The 22941-nt window shown below is 45.5% G+C and overlaps 1 protein-coding gene across 8 annotated transcripts in view; it reads left to right on the top strand.

Moving 5' to 3' along the window:
* MINK1 (misshapen like kinase 1) overlaps positions 1–22941 on the top strand; it is a 965829-nt gene that overhangs the window by 594077 nt on the left and 348811 nt on the right. For 5 of the 8 annotated variants that reach the window (XM_085637895.1, XM_085637897.1, XM_085637898.1 and 2 more), the window contains one exon: positions 9583–9669. The exons of the other annotated variants lie outside the window; for them this stretch is intronic. In XM_085637895.1, coding sequence (XP_085494021.1) covers positions 9583–9669 — 87 coding nt within the window. The remainder of the gene's footprint in view (positions 1–9582; positions 9670–22941) is intronic. 8 annotated transcript variants of the gene reach the window in all.

Consider the following 22941-nt stretch of genomic DNA (forward strand, 5'->3'; position numbering starts at 1 on the left):
TCCTTAGCTGGTGCCTCACCCCTTTATATTGACTGCATTTATTTACTACTGTAGTTGTATCCTTTAACTTGCAGAGTTGCACCTTTGCTGCTCCTCGTTAACCTCATAGATTTCCGCCAATCAATCAGGTCGTACTTGAAGAGCGCGGCTTGTCACCGAGAGGGTATCCAGGCGCTTTACTGCTGTGGCATCTATTTAGTACTCCTTGGTTTGTTCACTGGCCTTTGGGTACACCATCACTCATTTGCGTTCAAACTGCTAGACACACTACAGCAGTCACTCGCAAAAACTATCCCTAAAGAGTCCATCATAGATCATTCCACTCTAGGATTTAATTTCTTCTCATTCAGTGTTCTCCTACCCCATGCTGTACATACTCATTTTTTCTTATCTATACATCTCTTCCACCCTACAGTTCTGCACTTGCTGACCAGTTCCTATACTTTGTCTAAAAGATTACTTCAAAACATCCCAAACTTTGCATACTTGGAGACTTACTTCAAGGCCTAATTCACAAATGTAAATACTTATTAAACAAATGCACGGAATCTCGTCCTTCCCTCTCTACTGGACATACACCTGACACAGTATTCGCACATCTTGTAATCCCAGCACATTGATGAGCTAAACTTGTTAATTGTTCAGTTTACCCTTCACATCTCTTCCCCTTCCCCAAAGTATACCACCACAAACCCAATGTCAGCTGCTAAAGCATAGAAAAGCATGGCCTGCTCACTTTCAATGCTTAGCTAAGAGCCCAACAACTGCAGCTCAGCCGTTCCACCACTGACTAACACTGGATTGCATCAGTCGTTAGCAGAACCACCGCACTCCGAACCACCACAAACCCAATGTCAGCTGCTAAAGCATAGAAAAGCACGGCCTGCTCACTTTCAATGCTTAGCTAAGAGCCCAACAACTGCAGCTCAGCCGTTCCACCACTGACTAACACTGGATTGCATCAGTCGTTAGCAGAACCACCGCACTCCGAACCACCACAAACCCAATGTCAGCTGCTAAAGCATAGAAAAGCACGGCCTGCTCACTTTCAATGCTTAGCTAAGAGCCCAACAACTGCAGCTCAGCCGTTCCACCACTGACTAACACTGGATTGCATCAGTCGTTAGCAGAACCACCGCACTCCGAACCACCACAAACCCAATGTCAGCTGCTAAAGCATAGAAAAGCACGGCCTGCTCACTTTCAATGCTTAGCTAAGAGCCCAACAACTGCAGCTCAGCCGTTCCACCACTGACTAACACTGGATTGCATCAGTCGTTAGCAGAACCACCGCACTCCGAACCACCACAAACCCAATGTCAGCTGCTAAAGCATAGAAAAGCACGGCCTGCTCACTTTCAATGCTTAGCTAAGAGCCCAACAACTGCAGCTCAGCCGTTCCACCACTGACTAACACTGGATTGCATCAGTCGTTAGCAGAACCACCGCACTCCGAACCACCACAAACCCAATGTCAGCTGCTAAAGCATAGAAAAGCATGGCCTGCTCACTTTCAATGCTTAGCTAAGAGCCCAACAACTGCAGCTCAGCCGTTCCACCACTGACTAACACTGGATTGCATCAGTCGTTAGCAGAACCACCGCACTCCGAACCACCACAAACCCAATGTCAGCTGCTAAAGCATAGAAAAGCATGGCCTGCTCACTTTCAATGCTTAGCTAAGAGCCCAACAACTGCAGCTCAGCCGTTCCACCACTGACTAACACTGGATTGCATCAGTCGTTAGCAGAACCACCGTACTCCGAACCACCACAAACCCAATGTCAGCTGCTAAAGCATAGAAAAGCACGGCCTGCTCACTTTCAATGCTTAGCTAAGAGCCCAACAACTGCAGCTCAGCCGTTCCACCACTGACTAACACTGGATTGCATCAGTCGTTAGCAGAACCACCGCACTCCGAACCACCACAAACCCAATGTCAGCTGCTAAAGCATAGAAAAGCACGGCCTGCTCACTTTCAATGCTTAGCTAAGAGCCCAACAACTGCAGCTCAGCCGTTCCACCACTGACTAACACTGGATTGCATCAGTCGTTAGCAGAACCACCGCACTCCGAACCACCACAAACCCAATGTCAGCTGCTAAAGCATAGAAAAGCACGGCCTGCTCACTTTCAATGCTTAGCTAAGAGCCCAACAACTGCAGCTCAGCCGTTCCACCACTGACTAACACTGGATTGCATCAGTCGTTAGCAGAACCACCGCACTCCGAACCACCACAAACCCAATGTCAGCTGCTAAAGCATAGAAAAGCACGGCCTGCTCACTTTCAATGCTTAGCTAAGAGCCCAACAACTGCAGCTCAGCCGTTCCACCACTGACTAACACTGGATTGCATCAGTCGTTAGCAGAACCACCGCACTCCGAACCACCACAAACCCAATGTCAGCTGCTAAAGCATAGAAAAGCATGGCCTGCTCACTTTCAATGCTTAGCTAAGAGCCCAACAACTGCAGCTCAGCCGTTCCACCACTGACTAACACTGGATTGCATCAGTCGTTAGCAGAACCACCGCACTCCGAACCACCACAAACCCAATGTCAGCTGCTAAAGCATAGAAAAGCATGGCCTGCTCACTTTCAATGCTTAGCTAAGAGCCCAACAACTGCAGCTCAGCCGTTCCACCACTGACTAACACTGGATTGCATCAGTCGTTAGCAGAACCACCGCACTCCGAACCACCACAAACCCAATGTCAGCTGCTAAAGCATAGAAAAGCACGATCATTGGAAAAACAATGGTAAATGACAAGCAACTACTGTGATAAGACGCAGTCTCATACCAGAATTTATAAAACCACTCTTGGTCAGTGGTCACTATACTTCCAGTTCTGCTTCTCATTTTAGTTCTTTTTTTCTTGTTTCTAAACTGTGGAACAAACTTCTTTTGGCAATGCATCGCTATCACCTCTGGTTCTATTTGAAGACACCTGAAAAGTCACTTTCTTAGCTTAGGCTGGAGCTTTTTCTTGTGTTTCATGAATTGTTCATTTTTATGTAATTGTTTACCAATTTTTTGTGTAACCCTGCTTTAAATAAGACGTCTATCTAAATACAATAAAATCGCTGAAAACGCCAAAAAATGGACAGCCAAATTCTTCACTCTACTTGCAGTTGGTCATAGGGTACCTTCGGGAGGTGGTCAGTTTCTAGAGGCCAAAGTGGACAGCACTAGAGCCAGACCAACAAAATCTTTCTGAGGATAACTAAATAGGGCAAAGTCTTTTTCACCAGTCAGTGGAAATACAATGCAGCCTCTCTGGAGCCCTTTTTGCACTTCTTTAGAGAGATCATACCTATCAAAACATTTAATATCAATGAGCGTTTCAGGTTCTTGACCTTGGTAGGAGTTGGACAGAGGGCAGAGTTGAATGGTCAAAATCATGGACCCAACCTCTTTTGTTAAAACCCTTCACGATTAGCTCTTCTTTTGTGGAGTCTAACTCTCAGTTATGTTTGCTCATCCATTCGTCAGTGGTCCTAAGACATAGGCAAACAACACGGTTTTAGTTTTGTTAAAAAAAGCAATACATTATGGTAGCGGAGTCTCATTAGCATCGTGAAGCTCTGTGAAAGCTAAAGGGTCTGCAGTAGTCCTAAAAGGCATTAGGTTACCTTCTGCATGTTGAGAAGCAGGCATCCAGTGTGTCTTATAATTTGAATTAGGTATGCGTCAGCCATTCTGTTACTTCTTGTTAGGTGTTTTAAAAAAAATAAATAATAATAGCTTCACTGGTGTCGGGAATGATTACTCTCTGCTCCTAATATTGCTAAAAGAGGTTTGTCTCAAGTTAATGTCTTTGCTCCCCTATAAGGCGGAGGTTATTTTATCAAAAGCAAGCATCCACTGAGGAGACTCAAGCTGCGGAACAGTTGTTCTAGCCGAGTAATATATAGTTGTGGTTTCAGAAGTGGTCGAAGGTACATACTTTGATTCATCCTCAACTGTCCTGCTTGGGCTGGCTTAAGGACACGCTGCTCTCATGGCCCCGTATCTCTGCTTTCACGAAGACTGCATTGTGAAGTCAGAAGGTGTTGGGTAGGATCGAGCTTTAAGTTCTGCCTTATCCTCACTAACTACTGAAGTGTATCAAAGTAAGGGAACCCTCTGCTAGAATTACATTTAATTACAACAGTCCCAGTTTTGGGTGAAGAATTTAAATTTGGGCCTGCAGGTTAGATTGTATGAGCTGCTGATTAGCTGTTTCTCGCCTCTTGAGCAGAAAAACATTTCTGTTTGATAAACTTCAGAAATGTATAGTGTGCCTTCAGGAAAAGCAGGAATGGCAGCAAATGTCTTTTCAATGGTTTCCGCAGATTAAACTCTTAAGAATCTTATCTGATAGAGACATCTAGCCGCTGATTCGTTATCTTAGAATCCTCCCCAGGCGCCAGACTAGATATGGAAATTTCCGTAGTGACGTTGTCTCCCGGATGTGACATCATCGGAGTCCATATAAGCTCTGCCTGATGCGCTGACGTCAGTTCTTTTTCGCACTAACACACGGATGCGCCCTGCAGGTTCTACTGCAGTTTTCAGCCTACTTGACATCTTTCTGCGATGGAACAAGTGTGCCTTTCTTCGATGTCCCCCAGGTACAAGCCTTAAGAGTCCTGTGGTCGACAAATGTCCGCCACGAATCCTCACTCAATTTGTATGTGGTGTCTGGGTGAGCACCACGACTCCGAAGAGTGCGAGTCTTATCAACAGCTTTGACTGAAGGCGCGCCGGGAACGTCCCATGAAGCACGTGGCAGCTCAGATCTCACCGTTTTCGAAGCATCTCATTGTCCCCGGTCCTCTAAGTGTTCTAGGGACTGATCTAGGTGCCATTCCCGTGGGCGACATTCACCTTCAGTGGCCAGAGGTAAGGCTCGGCGACGCTGCCCTCGTCTCCCCTACCTATCCTGGTGCTGTGGTGTCTTTGACCCAGATGAGACAATATTCTCACACTCTTCTGTCTGCTCTTGGGTCATCACCTCCCTCTGGAGCATCTTCGGACCCCACAGAGGTGCATTAGGTCATGCCTGTGACTATGTCAGCTGGTTCCCCCTCAGCTTCAGGTCGGCCTAATGTGTCTAACACCTCAGCGGCCGCGTTGCACAGCCCTTCACGACTTACACCTTCGGCTCCTGCTTCTGGTCTACAGACTCAGATGTCAGCCTCGAGCTCTTGTCTGCCAGCCCTAATGATGGTGCCGTCGATGCCAATCACCGTTTCTTCCGAAGTTGAGGCGTTGCCTTCTCTGAATAGACTGGTTTTCTTTATGGCATCAAATGTGGCGCCGATGGAGTTTGCTATCTCAGACTTCCTTCCACTGGGTTTTTATTCTGAGGATCATGGTTGTGGAAGTACTATGGAAGGTCTGGTGTGTCCTCCTCTAATTCAGGACAATTAAGGACACAGTACCACCCCTTATGCCATCTGGCTGGTTACTTTACTTGGCTGACGCTAGTGTCTTAGAATCTTCGCCAGCCTCCTGTCTCCACCCGGTTTGGCTACTGAGGGCAGCTTCACGTTGGCGGACATGCTCCATTGAGTTTCGATTTCTCTGGATTTACACCTTCCTAAAGTAGAATTGCCAACAGACCCCTTACTTGGTATTCTACACCCTACCCAGTCTAATGTTGAGCCTGCACTTCCTTATAGTGACTGTCTTTTCGATATCCTTTTGGGTGCTTGGACTAAACTTGATACATGCCTCCCTGTGAATCACTCAATTTCTCACAGGCATCGCCCGGCCCCGGAGCATTCCTCCTGTCTACTAAGGCGTCCTTCTACTAAAAGCTTTGTGGTTCTGGCTGCTTCAGCCACCCAGAATATTGATTTTCTTCCCCCGTCTCTCTGGAAAGAGAGACCAGGAAATTTGACACTTGTGGTAGGTGTATTTTCTCTTCTTCTAGCGCCGCTCTGAGTTCTCTGAACACTTCTTGTGTGCTCGCCCGCTTCTCTCACGCATTCTGGGACTCTGTGCATCGCCTCTTGCCCTCCCTTCCAGAGGAAGCCTGGAATGCTCTTGTTCCCCGGGTACAAGATGGGCAGCAAGCTACCACACTTTGCATCCACTGTGGTATGGATACTACTGATTCTGTTGGGGTGCACGGTTGCGTACTTCCAGGTTTCCGGATGTTGTGCTTACTGAATTGATTGACATGCCTTTTGATGGCACCTCCCTTTTTGGCACGCACTGCAAATAGGATTTATGCCGGTTCAGGGATTGTCATGGTGGTACAGAGTCTTAACTCGGTTATTGTTATTTTACGCCTTCCTATGGCGGAGTTCTTCTCTCCTTTCCAAGGATACATGTGGTGCTGTGTTCCTGCTTTCTTCAGGTACCCTTCATCTTGTTCTTGCTGTTGGTGACCGGTTTCAAGTTCCAGCCATCTGGAACTTATCTTCTTTTGCAGTCTCCTAGAGTCTGTCCTTTGACTTTTTTTTACAACTTCCAATTTTCCTACCCCAGTGCTTGCTCTTGAGCAGGTATTCTATTATGTTGTGCGGTTGCAATATAGCCTTGTTCCCCATTTCCGGGGTGCCTCGGACGCATTTTATTGAGCTACTTTTACACTTTGTATCCCTTATAGGGACTTTGCCTTCCTCTTTCTCTGGCCTTCTGTCCATATGGGCTCTGCTGGTGCCGCAGGCAGGCAACCTCTTTGGGTATATTGGCTCAGGCCTGGGTTCCATTACTCCAGCCTTGTCATGCTGCTGGGACTGTTCGTCTCAAGGAGTCTAGTATTCCTGTGCCTGTTTTATACGCATCTCCCATCATATTTATGGGGTAACTGTTGTGTCTGCTCTTCTTGTCAGTCCCCTACACCTGGGACGCCGGTCCCCTTTCTTTTTCCGGTCCTTAACTGGTATCCTTCTTTCCACAGTGGCTGGGGTTTTTCCTTTCCTCCCTCCACTCTCGCCTTCGTGGCGTCCCCCCTCACATTTCTTTGTGATCAATGTTATGTTTCGCCCCTCTCTAACCTGGTGGGGGGTTTTCATTACATTTTACTTTGGGTCTATACTGTCTTTTCCCATGTTTTCCTGAACTGTTGCTGTTTGTTTCCACTGGCCATTCGTTTGTCCTTGACGGTCCTCCTCTTCTTCTTTTTAATTTTTCCTTCTGGGTGGACGTTCCATGTGCTGTTATTCTTTGCCTCTCATGCTGCCGCCAGCTGGCATTCTCCCTCAGCCGTTGGTGTTGGTTCTTGGATGGTTGCCCTTGTTTTTCTATAGTGGACCCTGCCTTCCACTTCCTACTCTTAGGTGGCATTGGGTTACTGTTTTCCAGCCTTGTCTACACCTCAATTCCTTTTGTAACTTCTTCTTTACTAGGGTGGGACGTATTATTTCTGTCCTCTCTTGGTTACCTTTGTACTTGGCGCTCCCTTCGTTCCTCTGCTTCTTTTCCTCCCGCTCACCGGCGGAGTACGTGGGTAACCTTCGGTGGAGTTAATTTACTTGTACTTACCCTGTATGACAATTGCAGTTATCTGATTTAAACCTTCACCTTTGTGGCGATTCCTGAGCGTGCGTTCTACTTTTGATCTTTGTGGGATATATATATATATATATATATATATATATATATTTCAAAAATAAGATTCTCCTCTGTATGTAGGAAATTATTGTCCAGCACTCCAGAAGGGTTGAGTCACTCGGATCTTTATTTTCAGACGATAAACATCTACACATTTCAGCAGTCTCAGCTGCCTTGTTCACGATCTATATATATATATTTGTTTCTTGGTGACCTGGTTCAGCCTTCTTGGATGCACTTGTCTGTTTCCTTCCTTCTCTTCAGTGTGCGCCTCCATTACATTCTTCAGAGGATGCCTTGTATACATTCATGATTCTCCATGTGAGAGCGGTTTCTTTTACCGCTCTTGTTGTTCTCTAGCGATGCTTTTCAGCATTCAGTGTTATCGCTCTCTTTACTCCTTAATTCTTTTATTATAGGTCTATTTTTGCAAATTCTGTTTTCTCAGAATTGTTTCCTCGACGTTCGGTAGGGGCTTTTACTTCGTTGTCTGTGTTGCTGTGGCTGAGCACGCTGTGTATGTTCCGTCCATTTGTTTTTGGCCTGGCCTCTGTGGACTGTTGTTCTTGGTCCATTTACATTCCCCGATCTTAGGTTGCATTCCCTTTCGGCTGCCTCTTTTCCTGGTTCTTGAAGGAGTTCTTATGGTTGTATACCTTTCTACTCCCTATGGGCTACCATAGTCCTTGGCGATCGGTCCTCTCGGTGAGCATCTTGCTTCATCTATCATTTGCCGATAGTCTATTTCCTTTTTATGCTTGAGCTGCAGTCTCTTATTGGGGATCGTGGGTGAGGTCCGTTCGCAGCCCCTCCTCCGAGGATGATATTGCTTGGGTATTTGATTCTAAGGTAAGGAATCCTCAAGTAGATGTCTCTATCAGAGGGACAAGTTACTTACCTTTGGTAACGCTTTATCTGGTAGAGACAGGAACTAGCTGCAGATTCCTTATTGACCCCTCATCCTCCCTGCTCTGCAAACAGTGGAGTTACTGTTGTCACCATGATTTCTTCTTTGCATTCTACTTATGTTCTTTCATTCTGTACTTGTTGATAGAAGTCTTTTTCCCTTTTTGGCACACTGTCTCCAGGGGCTGTTTATCTACTTGGCTCTGCGTTGTTAGTGCGGATATTCACAAAAGAAACGGGCGTCGGCACATTGGGGAAGGGCTTACATGGACTCCGTTGATGTCCCATCCGTTAGTGAATGAAGGTTTTTAAATCATCTTATGCCTCGTCTGTGAGATCTTCAGTCACTAAGGATTGAGATATTATTGGCTAATGATGTGGTAATGTAGGTCACATTGTAATCAGACTTTCAGCACGAGGCGTCTGTACAAATCCTCTCTGTTTGGCTGACACTAAACTAAGATGACTGCGCCATGAAGCAAGCTAGAAGTGCAGGTAAGTAAAATACCTTCTAATTCCAAGAATCATGTGAAATCAGCAAAGGTTTTGTATATTTCACTGCTCCTTCCAGAACGCTATTGCAAGCATGCTCGTAGCTTGGGAGTCTTCTGAGGCACACAGCTGTAAAAAGAGAACATCTCCGCTGAGCCTTGTATGGTGTAGATGCTGCTATTCACATGGCTCAATATGTATTATCTTACCTTAGAATCGTGTGCGATCTTGCTTTTTTAGAACGTGCATTTTGAAATACTACACTTCTTATCGCTGTAAAAATCAACCCTTCGAAGACAAACATTCTTTTCCAATGCTAATCCTTTGGTAGATGCAGAAGGAAAGTTGCCTTGGTGTCAAATGTGGTAGTACGAACAGAGAACCATTGATACTTGTTTTTAAATATGCAGGTTAGGGCACGTTTTGAAGATTCTTTGAAGCCTTCTGACCGCCCTAGTAGATACGTGCTTCAAGCTATGAAGATAGAGGATCATGGCTGAGATTTTTGCTTCTTGGCCCAAGTCCATTCCTTTTGCCCTTTTTGTGCTTGTTTTCTGAGTACTCCTGTTCGTCTCCCTTCTGGTTTTACTTCTTCTGTTTCTGTCTCCCTTTCTATTTCTCTCTCTTCTCTCCAGGAATATATAAGGCACAAATTAGAGGAGGAACAGAGACAGTTAGAGATCCTTCAGCAACAGCTCCTGCAAGAACAGGCCCTTCTTCTGGTAAATGGTGCCTCTCATCACCTGCTCATGTTTATTTTTTTATTGCCAGATCATTTCTCCATCTGTCAATCACTGAAGATAACGGTCTTTAATTGATTGGAACATTAGCTAGATAATTCCTGTCACTCATGGGTGTACCATTCATAAATCCTTGGATGTGCATTTCACTTCGCAACACCTTACAAAGATTACACCATTTGTGGTATCAAGTACGCAGGTTGCAATCCTGTCTTTTGTGTTTGACTTTCCAAGCTCATTCGGGTCATCAAGCTTGATTTACAGACACTCTTAATGCAGCCATTTGATGGGTGAGGTGTCCAGATTAATTACTTTTACAGATCGGTTCACAATTAAAATGAGATATTAGCCTGGAAAAGACAAATACCATTACAGTGAAGTAAAGGTTTGATTGAAGTGTTTGCGGTGTTTCGTTTGTTCGCGGTCGTGTAGACCATCATCTGAATTATCACTCAGTCCATCTTCTTCATTACCGGTCATAACACAATCCAGTTCAATCCGCTTTCCTGCTCATTCACCAATTGTTGGAGTTCAGTGCCCACCTGTCCAGAAGTTTGAGACCCCACTGGTTCCTGGACCTTCTGTCTGTGTCATCATTTTGACCCTACAGTTCTTAAAGCTCTTCTTCTGCAGTTGCGTGTCCTTTCCAGCAGAATGTGTCTTCCTGATCAGTTAACTTATCTAGTGGATTGCTCTAGAACCCGTCCATTTGCATTTGAGCCTCTGTACTGAGCTTCATACAGCTACCGCTCCCACTATGATTGGATATTCTCTAAATTCCCCTGTTTTATCCATATATATCTCGGCTATCATTGTTTTTAATCTAGACTTTCTCTTCTGCCTACAAACCTTTTCAAGCAAACCGTAGCTTCCTTCAAGCCAAAATCTGCTTTTCAAGCATCTGTATGTCCCATCTACTGCTGCTGTGTACTCACAGGTAATGTGCAGGATGTGCGCCAGTTTTTGCAGTGTGTTTTAGGCCCATCATGTATTTCATACTGTTCATCTCCCTTACTCAGCAGTTATACCATAGTTCTCTTCTTTTCTCTGCCAACACCAATCAGCATGTGAAGAGTGTATGCAGACATTTCCATTGATTTCTTAAGAGTCCGAAAATTCCATGAGTGTCTGTACAGTTCCACCATTTCCCACCTTTTTCCCCAGACAATCACTACACATCTGGTCCAGATCTTTGCATACCTTTTTCAATTTGTGACGGCCACTTTCTTAACATTCCCTCCATCTCACCGCTGTACCAGTCGTTGTACCGCTACATTCGGTCACCTGTTTGTTTCCCAAGAATTTATAGGATTTCTCTAACTATTTTACTTTATGCAAGTATTAGCTAAATCACTATTGATGCCCTGGTAATCAATTCTTCAGGGAACCTATCCAGTCAATTTAAAAGTTGAGTTTTCAGTTATTGAACTCCTATAAGGCTATCATGGCACTCGGAGTCTCTCTTTCCCTTCACTCTTTTGTTTCAGCAACCGTGGTCATTCCATTGCTCTCCTTCGCTGCTGCTGGGTTCTTCGTGCAATCATATCACTTCCTCAAGTCAAGACTCAGGTGAAAGTAAAGCATATCCAGCCCATGTCCTTCTACCCATCAGTCATCTTCAGTGACATTTGTGGTACATGGTCCTCTCTTTAACTTATTAGTTGGAACATCAGATATATTGTGTGTCACAAGAATGTAGGCTATGTGATTTCATAATGTAATTCTCTTCTATTTGAGCTAAGGTTGTCTTGCTGCCACAGAAACCAATTGACCTTTCTTCTTTTCTTCATGTTAACAACATTTTCTTTCCTCTGTTTTCCTTTGTTGTAAAATGTACTGTGTTTCTGATGGTCCTTGTACCTGCAGATTCGGGATGTGAGGAATCTGCAAGTATATCGATTATCTGCCAGAAAGATCATAAACAAATCTAAGTAGCATTCTTTAGCGGAAGACTTGTCTGCCTGGAAGATAAGGGTGATGTAAGTTACTGAACATGTTTACAGCAAGATGCAGATGCTAGATAGTTTCAAATCATTCCTCTGTACCGTTCATTGGTAGGCAGTGCTTTCCACTCTGTGTGATGAAACCTCTCAAGATTGTTTGCAAACATCAACCCTGAGGTTACAATGGTCTTCGCTTGGAGGAATTTGGTTGCACACTTACCAGATGGGATTTTGTCTGGAGTGGACCTGTTTTTCCATTGACCACTCAGAAAATGAGGGACTGAGGAGAGGTGGTGAAGTGAACTATTTGTAAGAGAGCCTAGATGGCTTAATGTCTGCACATCTGCTTCTTCAGAAGACCAATATGCAGGTTTGTCCTCCTCACAATAAGTGCACTTTAATCACAAAGGAATAAGTCCAGTGTCACAGAAATGTTGTTTGCTAGAGGCTCAATCTGTAGAGGAGGCTGCAGTTAAGGTTCATAGAAATTGCCTTTTCACGAACACATATGTAACTCAAGTGGGGGAGGTAGAGGAGAAAGACAAAAGGATTTCTCCTCTTATTGAAGTTCAACATAAACGAAGACAGTCCATCTGTCACCATTGGACTTTGTTTCCACTTTGGGTTTGTAAAACATAATGTTTTCTTTAGATAACTCTCACTCACCGGGGTTTCCCCTTGGTGGCATGCAGGACCCATTGATGAAGCATGCCACCAAGGGTAAACCCTGGTGGGTGAGGGTTATCTAAAGAAAACATTCTGTGAGGGATGCTCTCTTTGTTTTCATTAACACAGCCATGACTTGCCTCTTCATACCTTTATCCACACAGCCATGACTTGCCTCTTCATACCTTCATGAACACAGCCATGACTTGCCTCTTCATACCTTTATCCACACAGCCATGACTTGCCTCTCTATACCTTTAAGCACACAGCCATGAGTTGCCTCTTCATACCTTCATCCACACAGCCATGAGTTGCCTCTTCATACCTTCATCCACACAGCCATGATTTGCCTCTTCATACCTTCATGAACACAGCCATGACTTGCCTCTCTATACCTTTAACCACACAGCCATGATATGCCTCTTCATACCTTCATCCACACAGCCATGACTTGCCTCTTCATACCTTTATCCGCACAGCTGCGATTTGCCTCTTCATACCTTCATCCACACAGCTGTGATTTGCCTCTTCATACCTTTATCCGCACAGCTTTGATTTGCCTCTTCATACCTTTATCCGCACAGCCATGAGTTGCCTCTTCATACCTTTATCCGCACAGCCATGAGTTACCTCTTCATACCTTGTTCGCACAGCTGTGATTTGCCTCTTCATACCTTTATCCGCACAGCTGTGATTTGCCTCTTCATACCTTCATCCACACAGCTGTGATTTGCCTCTTCATACCTTCATCCACACAGCTGTGATTTGCCTCTTCATACCTTTATCCGCACAGCCATGAGTTACCTCTTCATACCTTTATCCGCACAGCTATGATTTGTCTCTTCATACCTTTATCCTCACAGCTGTGATTTGCCTCTTCATACCTTTATCCGCACAGCCATGACTTGCCTCTTCATACCTTCATCCACACAGCCATGACTTGCCTCTTCATACCTTCATCCGCACAGCCATGAGTTGCCTCTTCATACCTTCATGAACACAGCCATGACTTGCCTCTCTATACCTTTAACCACACAGCCATGATATGCCTCTTCATACCTTTATCCGCAGAGCTGTGATTTGCCTCTTCATACCTTCGTCCACACAGCTCAGCAGAGTTACCGGCTAATTATGACTTCCTGGCCTGCAGAGACCGGTATTTCCACAAGAACGGGTCCCAATTACTCCAGACAAGTGGGTGCCGAATACAGTACTTAAAGGCATCAGCATCGAGTTCAACCTCTCTCCAGAGAACCTATAAATTAATTTCAAGAAAACAAAACAAGAGCATGTGCCATTACTCTCAAAGCGAGTAAATGAACTCGTGGACAAGAGAGCCATAGAGGAGTTACAGCTCAGACAAAGGGGCATATTGAGACAATCTGAGACCGTCTGAATCTACAACCCCTCACCTTATAGGTCAGAATACCCCATTGCTAAATAGCAACACATTAAGATGTCATTTTCTGATGAGTGAATGTGATTTCATTAGTTCCTTTGATTAGAAGGACACTGAATGCCACACACCAATGCATCTAAGATAGAATGAGTATCTTGGTTTCAGTTTGAGGTCTGTTATTCGCATAAAATGTGCACCAATCCCATTCTTGATGATCTCCGAGTAGAGACGGTTCATGTATAGGAACAGCTGAACCCCTCCGGGCGGATCACTGATCTCCCCTGCGAAGTGTCAGGTGACTGCAACCAGAAGATTTGTTGAACACGTGGGCTGCAGGATTAGATTTCTAACTGAGGAAATGCCATCTGATTCTGAGCCAGAGTTCTGGAGACCATCTGAGAGAGACAGCAATTAATTAGCCTTTCCTCATCTCATAGAAAAAGAGTGAGAGAAAGGACATGTCTTCATCTAGTATCCTGTTGGTAGGTGAAAAGACCATTCCAGAAGTGACTTCATAAATGTATGATATAAGCTCTGGGGGGATTGGTCGATGTGGTTAGCTACTTCGGGTGCTTGAAGGTATACGTTCTCTGGTAAAGGAAGGCAGCTCTCCAGGTGACTGGAAAGGAAGAGACATCCTTAATATATGGAGGGCCCCTACCATCAACCCTGTATTCATTGAAACAGAGGACAGTGGCACTTACACTGAAATCCTTTCAGACATATTCAACAAAGTGGTATCGATTCAAACAGATGATACCTAAACAGTGGTTTCTGTACTGAGATAGCGTTAGACAAGATTACCACGACGGTCAGAGTAGTTCCTGGACAAATGGCTTAGAACCAGTGTGGCAGGGATTGCACTAACAACTTTTACTAGCAGGACAACATGAGGAGGTATGGTATTTGAGTCGCAAATACTAGACTTACACAGATGGCTACTGTGTGGAGCAACAGTAGAAGACTGGTTTTGGGAATGGGCAAATACACAACGATCTGCTTTTCACGCGATCTAACAGGAGTCATGACGTTGCATCCAGATGTAACAAACATCTGGCACTAAAGGCAGACGAAAGGAGACAAGGTGCCTGTCATCTGTACTTCAAAAAGAAAATATGCAGAACTGCAACTCACGCTTAGTGTGTTAAAGGACATCAAGCTCTCTCTCATTCTGATGGCATGCTTCGTCACCCGTCTACCTCTCACGCAGTGTGACAGGTTCCTCATACCCAAGAGCTCTTACTAGGGTCTGTATAATTTCAATAGAATACGTCCAGTGTCTAAATATTTGCCTTCTCACTCAGTTGGGCATAAATTCCTTTTTAGATACACTATCTCAGTCCTTCAGACTGGTGAGACCCCTGGGCCCAGCTGGCTAAAATTGCATCCAGAAACACACAGCAGGAACCCTAGAGAATGTACTGCTGATAGAGAGCTAGAGGCGTTTCCATAGGGTTTCCATCGACTTCAAACATGTAATCTGAAAGAAGCACGACTCATCCATAAAGATTACTTTGACGGCTACTTCTGAAGCGTATCAAACATGGTGTTCGAAGAGCCTGCGGATGGGACATGGATCGCCTGGTCGAAGTGCCTGCGGATGGGACATGGATCGCTTGTTCGAAGAACCTGTGCATGGGACATGGATCGCATGGTAGGAAGAGCCTGCGGATGGGACATGGATCGCATGGTCGAAAAGCCTGCGGATGGGACATGGATCGCATGGTAGGAAGAGCCTGCGGATGGGACATGGATCGCATGGTAGGAAGAGCCTGCGGAAGGGACATGGATCGCATGGTCGAAAAGCCTGCGGATGGGACATGGATCGCCTGGTCGAAGTGCCTGCGGATGGGACATGGATCGCTTGTTCGAAGAACCTGCGGATGGGACATGGATCGCATGGTATGAAGAGCCTGCGGATGGGACATGGGTCGCTTGTTCGAAGAACCTGCGGATGGGACATGGATCGCATGGTAGGAAGAGCCTGCGGATGGGACATGGATCGCATGGTCGAAAAGCCTGCGGATGGGACATGGATCGCTTGTTAGAAGAGCCTGCGGATGGGCCATGGATCGCATGGTCGAAAAGCCTGCGGATGGGACATGGATCGCTTGTTCGAAGAGCCTGCGGATGGGATATGGATCGCATGGTAGGAAGAGAATGCGGATGGGACATGGATCGCTTGTTCGAAGAGCCTGCGGATGGGACATGGATCGCTTGTTCGAAGAACCTGCGGATGGGACATGGATCGCATGGTAGGAAGAGCCTGTGGATGGGACATGGATCGCATGGTCGAAAAGCCTGCGGATGGGACATGGATCGCTTGTTCGAAGAGCCTGCGGATGGGACATGGATCGCATGGTAGGAAGAGCCTGCGGATGGGACATGGATCGCTTGTTCGAAGAGCCTGCGGATGGGACATGGATCGCTTGTTCGAAGAACCTGCGGATGGGACATGGATCGCATGGTAGGAAGAGCCTGCAGATGGGACATGGATCGCCTGGTCGAAGTGCCTGCGGATGGGACATGGATCGCTTGTTCGAAGAACCTGCGGATTGGACATGGATCGCATGGTAGGAAGAGCCTGCGGATGGGACATGGATCGCATGGTCGAAAAGCCTGCGGATGGGACATGGATCGCTTGTTCGAAGAGCCTGCGGATGGGACATGGATCGCATGGTAGGAAGAGACTGCGGATGGGACATGGATCGCTTGTTCGAAGAGCCTGCGGATGGGACATGGATCGCATGGTAGGAAGAGCCTGCGGATGGGACATGGATCGCATGGTCGAAAAGCCTGCGGATGGGACATGGATCGCTTGTTCGAAGAGCCTGCGGATGGGATATGGATCGCATGGTAGGAAGAGACTGCGGATGCTATTGACTATGATACTGAGAAAAACTGTAGCCCGTCAAGTACAAGCTAATTAAAGAAGGAATTTAGTTTTTGAACTCAGATTGCCAGTAGCAGACCCCAAGAAGAAGTCATGACTGTGGTGGGGGAGGCAAAGAGAACACCTAGAAGGTTGGGTGGGTTGTTGTCTTTACTGGAAGGGATTTTGAGTATAAATAGATATTCCATCGGAGTATTGGAGACCTCTTACTGCCCTGGTTTTATACATCTGACATTGGTTCATTGTGTATATCCATCAATGCGCATCTAGAGTTCCTAACCACGTACAGAAGGTTGGAAATAATGGGTCCCTATTTGGAATCACTGAGATGAGGGTTTTTGGAGGGCTGAGCACGTTTGGCCACAGACTTAGGACATCGCTCCTGAAACTAAATACAGTTGTTGAAGAGGCTCGCAAACCTTCTTTTCAACCTTTCATTTCAACATCTCCCCGAAGACCTCACACTGGAGAGACATTTCTTTTTACCGTTCTGTCACTTTGAAGAGTCTGTGAACTTTATGCAGTAGCTAGACTTGATACATATTTACGTATTTAAAGAGAATGTTGGGTGTCATCAAAAATTATATATTTTGTTCATGCTATTCAAATAATTGAGCTTTCAAACACCTAAAGGCAAATACAAAAAGTAATCTTCCCACATTGGGTATAAGCAGGGCATTAATAAATGACTCAAACAGAACTGAAGTGTTTGGAAAGCCCGAACAATCACTTGATTCCTTTGGAAACACTACAAAGGAATCCCCGTTATTAAGAGTGATTTGGAAAGATTCGCGGACAACATTTATTACAGTATCTGATTAATGTTGCGCTAGAGAAGCACTTCTTGTAGCATATCATTAGCTGCTTAAGTAGTCATCTTTGATCCACACAGTACTGACCATACGAGATGAATGTTTTCTACGGGCTCATAGAGTGGTATCAATGGTTGAAGAAACATCTAGACAGGAAATTGATGCATAGAGCCTTCTGGAGCACTCTTCATCATCAATGTACAATGAACATCTTCAAAAACAAGTCTGTGTATCCTGCTTACACGTTGGATGGCACAATGAGAGAATCTGCAACGATTCAAGGTGCAAAAGTGTTGTATCAGGAAAAACAATTGTTCTATTTGAAATATCTGTATACTATATGTGTTTTATTGAAACAAAGACTCTCTTCTCATGATATAGTTGCTGTCCATATTTTACCACCAGACTTATAAAAGAAAAATTTTGACATAAAATTTCAGCTGTATTTACTTTAAACTGAAATAATTTTTGCTTAAGATTTAATAAATATACAAATACAAGAATTTGAATTACATTTTGTACCTCAGAACTTCAGAAATATAACAAAATTGTGTCCACGTGCTGCATTTTTCGTTTATTTGAATCCTTCAGATATTTCCTTCTAGTATGACTCAGATTGTTTTAACAAAAACAGTCTTTAGTCCTTTAATGTACACACTCCAGTAATACTCGTTCGGATGGCGACTTTATTTACTCCTGTTTGGTCAGAGAAAGGATTTCCTACTGTATCAATGGGGTTGAAAGTTTAGGTACCCGTAATTCTCCGAAACTATGAAACAATACAAAGTACTGATGGGTCCCTTGCGAGGGTGGTACAATATGAAAATTGTGGAGCACAAAGTGCTCGCAAGCTTCCAACACGCAGAGTTTCAGAGTAGTTGTGCAAAAAAAGCCAAGCAAGCATTGTATTCGCTACAAAATGCTCTTGCGTTAACAACACTATATAACACTCTCTAGAGAAAAGTATGTGAGTAGGAAGGTGCGAGAACAGTTATATGTTCCATGGACTGATCATGTCTCTTAGAAATGTCTGTGCTATTTTCTGGGTAACGGCATCCATTTGCTGCAGCCATTATGTAGGGAAATTAAATTGCCAGTTTAATAGCAAGTTACATTTATGATTAAAAAATGTCATGCTCTGAAATTAAACTTCAATTTTCGTGCACTAGGATTCCCTGACGAAATGAAGTGCCATAGTTGGGCATGTCTGGTAGCCTCATCACCTAAGGCTCCGGGTAATGTGTGTGTTTTCAGTTATATGTGTTTATTTGCTTTAATTCCCCAGTCATTCTGTCTGCCTGCTCTTTTGATGAGGACATAGTGCTGCATATCACGGATGAGACAGGGTGTCTGTGTGATGGCAGGTGAACCATTGCCCAGATCTTCTTCTGGTGGAGCTGGGCCTTCAATCAGTAGCTGCACAGCACTCCGCAGATGGCCAGACCGGGTCCTTCATAGTGCCCCTTAGTGCTCTGCTACTCTCTGCCCTAGGGCTGGAATGCTGTGTGTATTCTCTACATCCAGACTGTCGGACGAGATTGCTTCAGTTCACAATAATTCCATTGGAAAGTCTTCCATTGGGCACCACTGTGGGCACCTCTTCTGGTAGTAGATATTTGCCTCTGCAAAGGTTGAACTTTGACAGCTGCTTTTCTGCATCTGCTTCCATCAGAGCATGACATGCATTGTCTGACCAGGGTGGAGCATCATGCTGTACATCTTAGTGTCATCTGGCCATAGTCTGGGGCCTCGTGCTGTACGTCTTAGTGTCAGCTGGCCATACTCTGGGGCATTGTGCTGTACGTCTTAGTGTCAGCCGGCCATACTCTGGGGCATCGTGCTGTATGTCTTCGTGTCAGCTGGCCATACTCTGGGTCATTGTGCTGTACGTCTTAGTGTCACCTGGCCATACTCTGGGCCATCGTGCTGTACGTCTTAGTGTTATCTGGCCATAGTCCGGGGCCTTGTGCTGTACGTCTTAGTGTCATCTGGCCCTACTCTGGGGCATCATGCTGTATGTCTTAGTGTCATCTGGCCATACTCTGGGGCATCGTGCTGTACATCTTAGCACAGGCGTTTCTCTGCTTTAGTCTACAAATCTTCTATCCTAATTAGGACCCAACTCACATCTGTCATCTTGCCATACCTATGAGGCAAAATATGATGCACACTGGAATGAAAATTATGTAGGCATATAGATAGAAAGTGTGTTGCAACCTGTACAGAAACACAAACTTAGCCCTGCCACCTCCTTTCAGATTTTTAGCACTGTGGTTCATTCTGAGATTAGTACCTTTGCCACAATGACATATCCAGTGTTCGAGGCATGTGTGCTGTAGAAACACATGCTTTGTATACTCCTGCCATCTAGTGTTGGGTCTGGATGTTTGTCTTTCCCAGTCACAAGGTAAGGTTACTCCTACTTTTGGTGGTAGTGGCATGGGCATCGACTCCATTGTTTATATTGTTTTCTTTCCGCCATTGAGTTCAGACATGTATTGCTGCACTCAGGTTCTAAATCATCCTTCGGGTTCCCCTCGGTGTGTAGTCCACTGTACCCTCAAAGGTATTGTTATTGTATGCGTTTACCTATTCTCCGCATATCGATTAGATCGGGAAAAACATCGTGGGCGGCCTTCAGGCCTAGCCGCGTCGGTCTAGCCTTCTGCCAGTGGAACGGACTCCATTTCAGTTCTGCCCTCAGTGCCACTCCAAGTACCCTCCCACTCACCTACATAAAGTCTGCAACATGTGCCTCTCACCAGAGCACAAGAAAGAATATTGTGAGGGTTGTCGGCTGTTCCGATCGAAAAAGGCGCTTTGGGATCGTCGGGCTCGACGATGAGAAATGCAGCGCTAAAGCATCCAACATACTCCGGATATCTTTGGAGAAGAATGCGAACAGGAAGAAGGTCGAAGCGACTGCAGCAGAAGAAGGAGCCTTCTCTGTCCCAGAATCAAATTCTGAGCTAGAAATCGAGTTGGAGGGTGCTTCACCATGACAGGGTGCAGTGAGTACTAAAGCCCCTTTACCCCATAAACTCTTTTCCACCAAACATAAGGCTTCGGTACCACCTCTGACTTCGGGCCTTGGTCGGCACCAAGATGACATTTCCGACGCCCCGCCCTCAGGCCCGGCACTGAAACAAACAGTCAAGCCTTCGTGCTCGAGTCGAGACAGATCGTCTTTGGATCCGAAACCTTCTGCTCCGAAAGACAAGTCTGGTTCGGAACTGAAACCTTCCGCTTTGAAACACAAGGCCGGTTCGGAACTGAAACCTTCCGCTTCCAGGCACATAAAGGACAAGTCCAGTTAGGCACCGAATCCTTTGGTGCTGAAATCGAAAGGAGACATTCCAAAGCCCCCGGAACCAATCCTGGACGTTATGAAGGAAAGATTAGACCCTAAGCAGAAGAAGCTTTACATCAATCCAGATACTGGACACAAGTCGCATTCCTCGGCAATTCCCCTGCGACTTTTGGCCCCCGGAAACAGCAGATAAACCTCGGCCAGTTACATCGGTTCGCAACCTTGGGGCCACACTGAATGATAAAATGAACACTGAAACCCAAGTTGCTAAAACGGTGGGAATGTGCACAGCTATCCTGCGCTCTCTGCGCAAAATTATGCCATTGCTACCCGCACAAGCTCGGGAGCAGATAGTCAGGTGCACCATCCTCAGTCGCCTGGACTATTGCAACGCGCTGTTACTTGAGTCCCCAGTTGCCCTGCTTGACCGACTTCAAAGAGTTCAGTCGGCCGCAGCCAAATTAGTTCTGGGTTGGACTAGGAGATTTTCAGCCTCAGCGGCCCTAGCTGAACTACACTGGCTTCCGCTCAAACAACGTGTGGCCTTCAAGTCCCTCTGCCTTGTTTTTAAAGCGCTCCATGGAGCTGGACCTAAACCTCTGCAGGCCATGTTCACATGGTATACCCCTTCCAGAGCTCTACGCTCAGCCTCAGCCCGTCTGGTGATTGTTCCTAAATATAACAAAGTCAGGACGGGGGGCAGATCTTTCAGAGTCGCAGCGGCTAAACTGTGGAACAGTCTGCCTCCTGATATCCGTCAAATCTCACAGCTCCTCCCTTTCAGGAAACGCATCAAGACGTGGTTATTCCCTTAGAAACAACCCCTTCTTCCTGCTCCTCGCTATCTGTTCCCCTGAGTTAAGAGTATTCACCAGCGCCAGGAAACCTGCAAGGTGTCAGCCGCGCTTTATAAATGTTTAAAATAAAATAATAAATAAATAATAAAAATAATTTAGCTAAAACACCTTCCAAAAGGCAAGTCAGTTTAGAGGACACTAGTCATAACATTCCTCTCAAAAGGAAGAAAGACATGGCTACAAGTCCTATCCATCCTACTTTGCCATCCCCTCCACCTCCACCTCCGCCACACTCGGATCCACTACGCATAGCACCTCAGGGGTCTCCTCATACGCAGCCTGATTTAGGAGATGATGATGATGATGACGATGAAAATAGTCGTTTACCAGCAGGTCCATGGAATGAATATGATCTTGATCCACCCATGGATAATGATCCAGATTTATACCCTGCAAAGATGAAAAGCTGATCAAGAGCTGATTTCAAGGGCAGCAGCTTATCGTGGCGTTACACTGCACACAGAGGCTTTAGATGACGACTTTTTATTTGAAGTACTAGGGTCTTCGCATAGGACTAGTCAGAGTCTACCTATGTTAAAAGGCATGATGAGGCATGCAGATGACCTCTTTAGGGACCCTATTTGTGCCAGCATTTTAACACCTAGGGTTGACCACAAAAAAAAACCCCACCATCTGATCTATTTTTATGAAAGGACAGCTCCCTTTAGACTCACTAGTATTCTCTAATTGCTAGTCAGAGAGCAAACTCACAGACCTCTGCAGATGCACCTCCCCTGGATAAAGAGTCTAAATTGATCGACGCATCCGGTAAAAGGCTGGCCGCTCAAGCAGATAACCACTGGCGTATTGCCAACACACAGGGCCTACTAGCCAGGTATGACGGCACACTGGGACGAGATGGAAGGCCTACTTCAATACCTGCCAAAAGAGCACAAAAACAAAGCACAAGAGTTAGTTCAAGAAGGCAAACTCGTATCTAATTCTTCTATTAGATGTGCTCTGGATGCTGCTGACACTGCAGCGAGGGGAGTTAACACCAGCATTCTACTACGTCTACAAGCTTGACTTAGAATTTCAGATTTTAAACCAGAGGTCCAGCAGTCTGTTTTAAATACCCCTTTTGACATGCAACATCTTTTCGGACCTCAAGTAGATGAGGCTTTAGAAAAGATTAAAAAAAAGACACAGACGTGGCAAAGTCCATGGGAGCGCTTCAGTCTCCATCAAGCCGAGGCTCCTTTCGCTGCTCATTTTATAGGGGAGGGTCCAAAATGACATCCTCGGACCCTAATGCTTCCTCATATAAGTCAAACACACAGCCCTCTTTCTCTAAAGGCTTCTATAGAGGAGGGTATAGAGTAAATAACTTCAAAGGTAGGGGTAAGAGCCTGCCACCGCGTAACTCCCCTTTCC

This window comes from Triturus cristatus, chromosome 12 (assembly GCF_964204655.1).
Source record: "Triturus cristatus chromosome 12, aTriCri1.1, whole genome shotgun sequence".
Taxonomy (NCBI): Eukaryota; Metazoa; Chordata; class Amphibia; order Caudata; family Salamandridae; genus Triturus; species Triturus cristatus.